This window comes from Crocodylus porosus, unplaced genomic scaffold (assembly GCF_001723895.1).
Source record: "Crocodylus porosus isolate Cpor-Errol unplaced genomic scaffold, CroPor_comp1, whole genome shotgun sequence".
In the NCBI taxonomy this organism is placed as follows: Eukaryota; Metazoa; Chordata; order Crocodylia; family Crocodylidae; genus Crocodylus; species Crocodylus porosus.
Genome location: NW_017728931.1, coordinates 27,635,012 through 27,647,589, shown reverse-complemented (window position 1 = coordinate 27,647,589; position 12,578 = coordinate 27,635,012). Strand labels below are relative to the sequence as shown.

Below are 12,578 nucleotides of genomic sequence, written 5' to 3'. Positions count from 1 at the left end.
TTTGCACCTCCCCTGCAAATCCCTCCTTGCAGGATGAGCAGTCTAGTCTTGGACCAAGCTGTCTGCTCCAGCTGAGCAGGGAGGTGTGTTATAGTGCTAATGCCACTGCAGGCATTTGGCTGTATTTCCAGAATCAGAAGTGAATGTCTGTTCACTTGCTTACTGGTTCAATTTGCACAATTTAAACTAACCTGTGAAGATTAATTCAATTCAGCCTCAGGGTTTTTGACTGTCCGTACTTAGCCCTAAAGGCTTATCCCATAGACAAAGGCCACTCTCTTCCCCTAGTGTTATTCCAAATTACTTCTCAAAGAAAAGTCTGCCAGGAATACTGGGTTTTTTTGTTTTTTTAAACTTAGAGGAAAAATATATATATATTTTTTTCACTAGCTTTATTTTCCAAAACAGCAGAAATATTCTGGCTGAGCCTGAAAAACCATGTGAAGCACATACCTTAGAAGAGTTCAGCCCTAACTGTTAAAGAGTGGCAAAGTTAAGCAACTGAAAATAGTTCTTTACAAGGGGAAGTTGCAGGCAACTATGATTACAAATGCTGGAATCTGTCTAACATGGCCATTTTCCCTGCTTTCTACTTCTAGTCGTTAACTCCTTTTACTTACATTTCTCTCTACAGCAGTTATCACACATTTTGTTGCAGTTTGCAGAATCCCACACTTCATCAAAATGACGAGCTATCAGTACCCGGCGACACCTGGAAGGATATATTTTTTGAATGGGAAGAACAGTAAGTGAGATTATAAAATATGAAGGGACATATTTATTAGATCATATCAATATAGAGATGGCCACTTGTTTTGAGGTAAGGCAGATTCTTTCAAGTAAAAAGGCTCACTCAAAAAGTCAAGATGTAAAATATTCTGTCAATTATGCAAACAATACAACGTTACAAATATCCTTGTAACTGCTATAACTACTGTTGTATAAAGAGCTTAGCTGAATTAGGAAAAAAGATCAAATACATAAAAGCAAACATCAAACAGCAGCAGCTTCCAAGATGAAAATAAGGTTATTAATTGATATTCCGACTGTGGAAGCTTTATCCCCTACCCCAGCAATAACTAACTGGCAGAGTTCTTTCCATAGGCAAGGAAAGAAATTCTACCTTCCCCAAAGCACCAAAGATAATTCTGTGCAAGAGGCAGAATACCAGTTTAAGCAGACCAACAGTCTGATCGTTATACATCGATCTCAGAGAGAAACAAAGCAAAGTTAAAGTCCCGTGCCTCTCAGCCTTTCCTCACAAGGCCTGCTTTCTTGCCCTCTGATCATGCACGTGGCTCTCCACTGGACTGTAAAACCTGGCATTTATGATTGCTCCTAAAAAAATGTTTACGAAGGGAAACACTATCTTTTATAAAAATGGGGATTTTTTTTTAAATATATATTTTTTTTTAATAAAACTTACCCACTTACGTTGTGGCAGTAAGATACCATATCATAGAGTTTCTGTTGCCCTACATTCTCCATCACAACCATGGTGCTGATTCTGAAGATATCTCCAAAACCATAATATAAAATGCAGTCAGCTTTCTGGTCATCGCGACCTGAAATGCATTTGAAACAGACTTTAGACTTTACATAATTTAGGACCAAAATAAAAAGATATGAACATACAGTACTAAGGATGCTTGCTTGCTTGCTAGCTAGCTACTCTGTGATACACCCTGTCCATGTTTACGCGCACGTGTGGATGCTTACTACTCTATCAAAAACCCTGCTCATATTTATGTGCATGTGCATGCAAGTGCGTGTCTCACTGTATGACAGAATTCAGCAGATCAGATCAACTAACAGGACTTTAGGAATTTAACAAAAAGGTTAGAAGCAGAAAGGCAGATTGACCACATTCTTCTATAAACATAATAAAACATAAGGGCTAGTTAATACTTAAAAGTAACATTCATATTTTGCTCCCAAGCAAACTGCAAAATTTACAGAATAAAATGTGTCACCTTCCAATGGATGAATACAGTCATAATGTACAACTGAAAGTCAACAGAAGCAGAGAGTTAAGCCTAACGTGTCCTCCTAGGGGGAGAGGAGGGTTTGGTTGTTGTTATTGTTTTTTTGGGTTTGTTTGTTTTTTAAAGATGCCATCCTAAAAGTGTACTGAAATGCAATTTAAGAGATTTGCCAGCTACACAATACCAGCTACTTTCTAAGGGATTCAAGCCAAGCAATAAAAAGAGAATTTAATAGGAAGACAGTTGTTTAACTGCCAGGATATCAGCAGCTACTAAAACCTGAGCGCTCAAATACTGCTATCACCTTGTGTAAAATTATTTAAAAGCATCCTTTTAAAAAAGCAATTACGTGTAATGAGTAGTCAGGGCAGGCAGGCAGGGAAATTGTAGTTTAGAAGCTATTTGTAAGTTTGTCACAGAAGCAGCCTGTGCTTTAAAACAACGCAGAAAACAGAAAATTAAAACTCAGAAGGACCACATGCTTATTTACATTAAGGCTGCTTTCCACCATTCTGTAGTGCAAGAGGACTACACTGCAAGTATAAATTTACACTCACTTTAAAGCCACTTTACAATGCTAGTGGTATGAAGCAGCTTTGGTGTAAATGAGAACTAGTTCCAAAGCACAATGCCTGAATCAACCTATTGCAACTACAAGATACAACTGTGCCCTTTGCCAGCACGTGACATTTTCACAATACCTGCACGCCCACTCTCTTGATAGTAGTTTTCCATAGATTTGCTCATCGAATGGTGAATTACAAACCTCACATCAGATTTATCGATTCCCATACCAAATGCAACGGTTGCCACTACCACCTGAAACGACAGTAATAAACTATCAGGATGCTGGTCTTACTCAGTGGGCACGTTTACATGTGCCAACAATTCAAAACAATAAATGCCAGCACAGTTTGCGCCTGAATTTATTGCTCGCAGGCACCACATTTGAACATGCGCCCGGGACCACAGCATGTTGAGCTGGTCAGAGCAGCCGCGGCTGGCAGAGGATTCAGGGCCGGAGGGGGTCAGCCTGTCAACCATGGGCTGCTCCAACCCAGCTCAATGTGCTGCAGGGGGATTGGCTGGGACACAAGGGTACTCCAGTGTAGGACTAGCCAGCAGGCAACACTGTCAGCATCTACACGTTTGTTGTCATGCAGTAAATAACACCGCTGCAGTATAATACTTCTGTTTACAAGTACTATCCTACAGCAGTGTTTATTAGTTTATTGCAGGCTAATAGTGTCACATGTGTAGATGCTGAGACTTTACTGCAGAGTTAATCAGTCAGTTTAACAGTAAATGTCTCATGCAGATACATGAAGTCGGATTAACCTCAGTGGAGAATTTATACGTGACCTGGATTTTATTGGCTGCCCATTGCCTGTGAATTGAGGTCTTATCCTTAGCATCCATATTTGCATGGTACGTTCCTGCCTTAATTCCCAGCTTCTGCAAGCTAAAGGTGACCTGCTCTGAGTCCTTCTGGGAGAAGCAGTAGATAATTCCTGCACACACAAAAAAAACATAAGAAGATTTTTTTTTAAAAATGTTTTACCATATATAATAAAATGCAAAGTCTGTTTGTATGCAAGGTGCAGGATTTAGTAGCCTTGAAAATAACATACAATATCTCATCTGTGCAAAAAAATAATTTTTTTTTGTGCCACCTTAACATCAGCCATCTAAAGGATTCTCTCAAGTGCAGAGAAAATAATTCAGTCTCCATATCAATTCTAATTTTAGACTGTGTAATAGACAAAGAACATGAGTACAAATTAGGAACGTAATGATCAAGGGAGAGAATGCTTACTCTTGGAAATAAACGGAGATTTTAAATTAGTTTCCGGGTTTTTTGGGTTTTTTTTTTAAGCTATTGACCAATCTGTACTGGGGTTAAAGAACTCTACAAGCAAAACTGAGTTTGAAGTACTCTCAGACCTATTACCATCACCATTTTACAATGGAGTAGGTATTTTTCACTTGTTACGTCTTAACATTTCAATTTCCATTCGTTTTCAGCTCCCAGTTGGAACTTCTATCTCTGCTACACATGCTTAAGCCTCGGGGGGGGGGGGGGGGTGTCGTCCTCCCTACAGACCCTCACAGTAACCATGTGCGACTAGTTTGCTCTTTCACCATCATCAAAGAGTGGTTCACCATCTTTCAGCTCTTTCACCATCATTCAAAGAATGTTCTAGCCCTGAGCTCAAGGGATGAAGCCAATCTTACCCTGTAATTACTGCTCTGGCTGGGATTGGGAACAGGTACTGAAATGGACAGCGAAGAGCTTATGCTTAATGACTGTTACTAATATCCAGAAGGCACATTTGATTCATATGCAAGAAGTCACAAGCCAGACCGGGAGGCAGGGAAAGTAGTATGTTGGGAGAAAAATTTTTGAAAGGACTGGGGAGGTTAGGGAAGGGAAAGTATGATTGGGACCAAGAAGGTGAGCAATACATAATTTGGTTCCACCTGTGAAAGAGTGACTTGCCCAACCTGCACAGAAAATCTGTTCCCAAAGTAAGGATATACTGCTGTCCTGAAAAATTAGTTTTTACCACCCTGACAAGTCTTTTCTCTTCCTGCAATCCCTGCTTCATTTACTACATACAATACCACTTGTACAACAAGTAAAACAGGGAGCCCCACACAAACTCTCATTCACAACACAAATCCAGTGCCAAAGCAGCTCATCCTGTATGCTGAACAAAGTCAGGATCCTGCAGGGAAAATAGTTTTGATCATGTAATTAAAGACAAGACAGGCTAACAGCAAGGCACATGAAGATGCTGATATACAATTTAGTAAAAATTTAAAAAACAATACAAAATTAACCATAAAAATTGCTAGTTAATAGAAGGGATCTTTATTAAAAAGATAAGCAGCTGTCCTCAATTCTGCTAATACATTGGAGCAGTACCATAAAACGGAAGCCTGCTTGAAAAGAATAACGTCTTACACAATTATCGCTTACCTTACCTGAAAAAGACAACACTGTTTTTATATGGTTTACCTGAGAGCCCTTTGTATCTTCCATGGATGATCCTAACAATCTCTTCCATGAAGTCCTCAGCATTTGAAGGCTTTTGCCGAACCTAAAAAAATAAAAAGAATACATATGTTACTGATAAATTGCAAAGGTGTTCAAGAGCAATTCACCCAGTTTCCCACATAGTCCTCTTATCATACAACACTTAGAACAGCAAACTCAGTTCCTCTGCTCTTTGACTAAGATCAATTTATCTTGCACCAAGGTATTTATGTATTCCAGTTACTTTTTAGTTGGACCCAATGGGCTTTCTATGAAATTGCCAATTTTCAATATTGAACCAGCTAAAGAGTTACATACTTGGGAAATCTAAAGGAGTTTGTGTTGAGCTATGATTTGCTTAGACTATAGCACCAATTCCCAACCAGGCACCTTGGGGTGTGCCACAAGGTATCAAGAGAGAAAGAAGCAGGTAAGTACAGGCCCAGGTAGGTCCTTGCCTGGTCAATCCCCCACCTCCACTGCCCAGCATCTCTGCAAGGAGGTAAGCACTGTAATATATAAACTGGTTTTTGAAAGTGGGTTCTACTCAACTCATGAAAGTCATGGCAGTATGCCTTGAATCTGATAAAGAGAGCCTCGAGTCCAAAAAGGTTGAGAAACACTGGACTATAGCATAGCTAAGAACAAGTACATGCACATGGTCATAACATCTGCTACTCTGCACAGATATAGGTAAGATACATTCATGTCAGTCTGATGATTTAAAAAACAAAATAAAACAGACCAAGAACAATATCAGAAAAGGAAATATTGTAATTTGATTAAGAGCAGACATAGCCATAAAACCTGACTACATGCAGTTGATCAAGACGTTTCTAAGCCAAACTCCTCATCTCTTTCCTGTGTCCTTACATCCCACTTCTATTTTTTTTTTCATTTTTTTAAATTTCCCCAGTCAATTAATATTGAAAAAGTCAACAGAAATGAACTGCCAAAGACTTAGCTTAGTAAAGCTCTCTAATAAAAATTAGAGCCATCTAATAAAAAATTATAGCTAATCAATGATTATCTTTCAATAAAGACTAAATACTTTTTAGAACACTATCCTGGAAATAAAACCAGGCCATGGGAAAAGATGATTTTCAAAGGCTGCATGAACAGTAGGGAGTCACCCTCTTACTTAAAACCATAACAACTAACTTTAGTGACTGTGAAACACTTTCCTCAGACTATTTAAAACAAACAAACAAACACACAAAAAAATCCTCACTTAGAAAATGAAATATACTGCTTTGCGTTTCTGTAACACCGAGCATAGTGATGTCCTGATCCATGACAGGGGCCTCTACTCCACAAAATGAGAAGGAAAAAAAAAACCCAGCTTACTTCATAGAAAAGATTAGGCCGGTTGAAAGATGCAGTAAATGTAATGCATTTCTGAACACACAAAATTTTCTGGGCATCCTTTAAAACATGGCTTGTTGCAGTTGCTGTCAATCCAATTAATGGAGCTTTTGGAAATTGCCGTTTTAAGATACCAAGTGACTTGTAATCTACGTAAGAAAATGAGGGGAAAATATTGGTTTTGTATACAATCAGTTTCAATCTGAAGAGATGACAGTTGTGTACTACTATATCAAATCTGCAAGCTAATCACTAGTAACAAAACTCATTTACAATTCCAAACAAGGTGCTCAGCAGACTGTACAGTACTGACAGTTCTTGTAATATATTTACAAAAGCATTCTAATTTCAGACAATACTTAAATGTACATTAGTTAAGAGAATTAGAAAACAAAATTAACAAATTAATTAAAATCTACATCAATTATATTTTGATCTGTTTAAATATAATTGCTAGCAACCAATTGCCCATATTAACAAAAAATATATTGAGCACCATCCATATACAAAATTAGCTCTGTCCATTGTATTCATAAGACAACCTTTAATGGAAATTTATTTTTTTTAAATAATAAATTTAAAAATATTGTGCAAAACCCTAGTAGACTAAGGACTCTAGTTATCTTTACATTAAACTGTAAGTTTTCTTTAACAGAATGAAAAATAACATCTGATGTACTAATTATGTACACCAAACAAAACATGAGACCACAACAATGTAATTTTTCTTCCTGTAAATTATATTTAAAAAGGTCCAAGTCATCCTACAAAATTTCATGATGTGGCTAATATTTGTCACCTCTAATACAAAAATAATAAGGACCATGAACACTTAAAGTCTGAAGACCAACTGGTGACAAAATGCTATATAGATTGTAATTTTCCATAGGCAGCACTTCTATATTAGAGAGGCCCACTGCAGTTTCTCCTTTCAACTGTCAGTGATATCAATCCACTGAAAGATTGCCAATGCAAGTGTCCCCGACTTGCCCGAACCTAGATCTTCGTTAAAGATATAAACCACTTTTGCATCATACCAAAGGAATTTTAAAATCTCTGAACTGCACACAAGTATTTGCTGTGCCTTGATAATTAAATGCGTGTCCAAAATATGAAAGCACTTTGCCTAACTCCCAGCCTTATTCTTCCATCATTATCTAACTGCTTATATAATTCTGAATGAACATACCAGGTCTGAAGTCATGTCCCCACTGACTACAACAATGAACCTCATCCACAGCAATACGAGCAAGTCTTCCTGCTTGATAAGCTTTCTCTAATTTCGACATAAACATTTTACTTTTTGCAATTTTCTCTGGAGTCACGTAAATGAGTTTGAGCTTGGAGTTCTTATCTAACATTTCAGCATGAACCCACTTCACATGTTCCTGTTAAAAAAATAGTAATCTAGATCATTAGGACTGTGATTAGGAATAGGATGTTAGCAAATATAACATTGCTTCATTTTAGGATCAACAGGTTGTCAACCAAATTTTAGCTGAACGCATACATAGTGAACCAAATGAGACATAATGACAAGACTGCATACGAATCTGCAATGGGTCACTATAAGTAAATACACTTATCAAGCAGACTTTAATATTAGCACTAAGGCCACAGAACTTTAGAAATATTTTTCTGTACTGTATGGTGAAGTGTCTTTGTTGTTGTGCAAGATATCATGATGTCTGTAGCATATAAAGTAATTTCACATGCAAAATAAAAACTGTCAACTTTTGTAATGGCTTTTCAGGGACTTCAGTTCTTGAAATATTTGTGCAATTTGTCACATCACATGAAAGCATTAATTAGAAGAACTCTACCACAAAATGTATGTTGACCAATTGGACAATGCAATATCAATGAAGGTCTTCCTGGCCCTTCTGACAGTGGATTTATATTCTAAAACAAATGACTTAATTACAGCTATAAAAAGTCTGCACTGCTAAAAAAATTAAGTGACATAATATTGCCCAGTATCTTTTGTCTGATTTCTGGATTAAAAGGGGAAAAAAAAATCATTTAGTAACAAAAATATCCTAATACCTGCAAAAACATTATGGCATTAGCTCAGCCCCACAACATTATGCTCATTCTATGCAAGGATTTAAAAAAAAAGAAAAAAAACAAAACACGAAAACCTCCCAAAAACCAGAAGTATATTATTTTATTTTTACTGATATTATTATTAGCATCATAGAAACATTGGCAAATGGATTTTGTTCCACGACTGATACTTTGTGTGACAACTATGAAATGGTATGCTAGCAAATAAAATTATATCATCCATTTAATGACACTGAATAATATAAAATGCAAACAAGATGCTAGAAAGATGCTTGATTTTGAAAATGTTGCAAAATGACGACAGGTTCTGGCAGCTAAACATACCTTGCTACTTGAAGCATTCAATGAAGATGCCGATATTCCCAGCTGCTGTAAAACCATTAGTTGATCTTCCATGAGTGAGATCAAAGGACAGATCACAAGTGTGAAACCTGTGAGAAAAAAAAACAATCTTTTCTCTCATCTGAAATATTAAGTTCATAAGATTTCTCTCAATTTGAACAATGCAACAAAAATCCTGTATGCACATGTGCATTTAATGCAAATACTGCAGGACTGAAGTCACAGAATGAAGTCTTCTTCCTCAAGAGCAAGTAAAGAGCAGAAAGTAGCAATGCAAGCATTCCCAAATGGTAACACCAATGCACATTAACTCTATTCTGGAGAGATTACCTACAAATAGTTCAGCTTTCATATGCATTTCATTGTAGGCTTCTTTGTTTAGGTAGCCAACAGGGGTGCTCTTAAGAATTACACATATGACCAACAAAAAAAAAAGAGGACTGGAAGACACCTCAGGAGGTCATCTAGTGAGTTCAACCCCCTGCTAAAGGCAGGATCATTCCTGCTTAAAGCAATCCAGTCAAGTGTTTGCTCTTGATGGCCAGTATTTTCTGCATTTACTGTGTAATACAAAGCCAAAGCGTGCACTGGGTTTCAATGGAGTCACTCCAGAGTGCAAGACTTGATTAACTTCATATGCACAAACAAAGAATTTCAAAAGCAGATAACTGTAATTAGGTATCCAAGTAAATATTTAAACACCTGAATAAGTCACCTGATTTTCCAACATACTGAATCTCTTTTAATTTAACAGTGCTTAGACATTTGGAAAATGAGATCACTTAAGTGTGGACCTGAAAAATGTAGGACCCAATTCACTAAGCACATATCTAAATGGAATTAGTATTGAAGCCAGTAGAACTGCCCCCATATTTAGAGAGAGATCAATGCTAAAGTGAACTTTAAGACCCCTACTTTTGCGAGTCCTAGCATTCAGCTCTAGTGCACATCCTCTTAGAAGTTCACCAGACACTGTTTACTATTTTATTTTTTTGAAGAGGATATAAATATATGATGGAGAATTTTGTGATATGCATCTTTATCCATTGACAACTGGATTTAAACCTCTTAACAGCAAGAGACACTAAACCAATCATCAAAACTAATAATCCCCCAAAACAGGTCACTGTGCAAAAGGCTAATTTACCTTGGGACTGAAAAATGCTAATCAATAATTTGTTTCTTTTGTTAAGAAAAGGGAAAAAAAAAGAATTTATAAAATCTAAAAATCAATAGTCTCTTCAGAATTTAAGGGAAAAGAAAAATTGCAACAGAATACATTGTTTTTAAACAATAAAATATGTTTCTGTAGGATCTGAAGCCAAAACATTAAGAAAGGAAAATACTTAGCATTAGAGAATTAAAGTGCAAATCATGGACACTTGCACTGGTAATTCTTCAGCAGACAGAATAACATTTATAAAAGATTTATGAACGTAGCACTTTCTCTCTCCAATTAATCATACAAAATGAAAACCTGAAATCCATTTACTTTTACATGACCTTTATTCTCACATACCATCAGAACACACTGCTGGCAACTGGTAGCACAGACTCTTTCCGCCACCTGTAGGCATGACAAGAAATATATCCTTCCCTGCCATTGTAACATTTATTGTTTCAAGTTGTAGAGACCTAAATTTCTGGAGTCTAAAGGTCCTTTGTAGTGCGGCTATGACCTTCTCAGACCACGGAAAATCTGTTAAAAAAAAAAAAAAAAAAAAAAAAAAACGAGAAAAAATAGTGAAAATCCTTTCATAAGCAATGGCATTTAAAATATAAAACAAAAAAACAACTACAATGTAGAAGTGACTTTTTTCTGAAAGTGTCTTAATGGTATATTAAGCTAATTTTTAAAGCTCAAAAGGCATACTCAAGATTTGCCTGTGTAAACTAAGTGACAGAGTGCAAAGTTATGCTTTGTATGAATTTGTTTTGCAGACCATTTGAAATTTAAACACAAAGCTTGGCGTCTTATACAGTGATTCTCAACCAGCATGCCTTGAGAACCTCTCAGGGATGCCAAACAATGTCAGCACTGTTATGTATGCAAGCATGGCTCACAAGATAAACCCAGAGATTTCACATAAGAATCCACAGCACCAAACACATTCTGACCTGCTGTTGTCAGAGTTCTTTGCAACAGAAAAATTGTGCTATTTTTCTGTAGTTAGAGAGAGTGAAAACTAAGAACTAACATTTTCTGAGGGATGCCTCAAGTCTGAAAAGGTTGAGAATAATAATATAGTAATAAATGATAATATGAATTAATCCTCAAAAGGAAATCCATGACCACATCAATGACTTCAGTATACTGACTTTTAAACGATAACTATTCTATTCAACTGATATGGAACATGAAAGGTGCTATGCCTGACAGCAGTTGCTTCCAAGGACAAGTGCTAGAATAGTTAGGATACTTTAGTTAATTTTCAGGGCAATTTTAAACTCACGCTCCTCAGAAAGACATAGGCATATTCAGGAAAACTAGAGGAGAAAAGATGCTACTTGTATACAAGTAGAATGACTACAGAGAGATTAAGTAGTGAAGCAAGAGGCATAATATGCCCCAGGATATTCAACAGGTGAGCCTGCATTTCTTTGCAGAAACATCCCAGTAACCTAGGTAGCAAATGGAAACAGGCTATTGCTTATAGAATGTTTCAAATAAACAGCATTTCCACAAGAAGTCTCCATAATCCCTTCCCAAAAAAAATAAACAAGAAACATTTTTGCCAACATGCTGAACAGAAACCTCCAGCTGACGAAAGCACAACAGATCTATTTTAAGCGGCAATAATAATGGGACAAAAACTCAGCACATCTATTTCAGTCGGAACAAGAGACTGGTCAGCAATTCTTCATACTAGTAGGAAAATAAGACCTACCAAATTCATGGCATAAGTGGGCTGTGCAGTGACTCCTTTAATCTTGCAGGTTGCCCTGCATTTCCTCCTCTGCTAACTGGCAACAGGGCCCCCTGCTTGCTCCTGATTGGCAGGAAGACAAAAACCACAGTTTTAAATATGGTGCTATTTTTGCCTCCCAGCCAGTCAGCAACAAGCACCAGGACCACCAGTGTCCCTCAGCCAATCAACAACAGGGGTGGGGGAAACCTTCAATATTAAGGCGCTGCTGCACAGCCCACTTCTGCCGTGAATTTGGTAGGGCCCTAAAGATAAGAAAATAGAAAACCACTGGGAATTCTACCATCTGGGATCCAGCATGGAGAAGATGTAGGTGCTGGATGTATGGCATTATTCATTTATGAAAGGGCTTTGGATCATGATTTAAAGTCAATCAGAGTCTTTCCATTGACTTAAATGGACTTGGATCAGAATCAAGGTTAGCTACTACATTTATTCATGTACGTACATACTGCAGCACAGGATGCTAGTCTCCAATGATAAAGTTTACTAGCAAAGAGCCACACTAGTAGCCAGAGAGTATTACATTGTGTAAGGAGACATGAACAACTTCCTTATAAAAAATTCTTGGCCCTGTACTTTAACTCAAAGTTAATAGGCAGAACTTTAGTGTTAAACATAATATGATAGCAAGATTAAAATAAAGTTCTTCTGGTGAAGTTAAACAAGATCTCTAGATCTAGTATAACATAAAACTGAGGATAACTAGTTATTACCAGATTAGTACTCAGAACATCCAAGGACGCAATTAATTTAATCCAAATTAATAAAAACCAAAGGCTATCAAGGTAACCAAAATATAACGCTACCCCCTAGAATGAAGCAGGACAATTATGACACACCGGTGGACTG

The 12,578-nt window shown here is 37.0% G+C and overlaps 1 protein-coding gene across 5 annotated transcripts in view; it reads right to left on the bottom strand.

The window, feature by feature from the left end:
* Positions 1-12,578, bottom strand: part of RECQL (RecQ like helicase) — a 45,176-nt gene that overhangs the window by 28,942 nt on the left and 3,656 nt on the right. For all 5 annotated transcript variants that reach the window (XM_019544453.1, XM_019544455.1, XM_019544456.1 and 2 more), the window contains exons 4-12: positions 10,319-10,498; positions 8,782-8,888; positions 7,580-7,778; positions 6,373-6,539; positions 5,008-5,089; positions 3,348-3,496; positions 2,687-2,804; positions 1,427-1,565; positions 621-712 (exon numbers count right to left, since the gene is read on the bottom strand). In XM_019544453.1, coding sequence (XP_019399998.1) covers positions 621-712; positions 1,427-1,565; positions 2,687-2,804; positions 3,348-3,496; positions 5,008-5,089; positions 6,373-6,539; positions 7,580-7,778; positions 8,782-8,888; positions 10,319-10,498 — 1,233 coding nt within the window. The remainder of the gene's footprint in view (positions 1-620; positions 713-1,426; positions 1,566-2,686; positions 2,805-3,347; positions 3,497-5,007; positions 5,090-6,372; positions 6,540-7,579; positions 7,779-8,781; positions 8,889-10,318; positions 10,499-12,578) is intronic.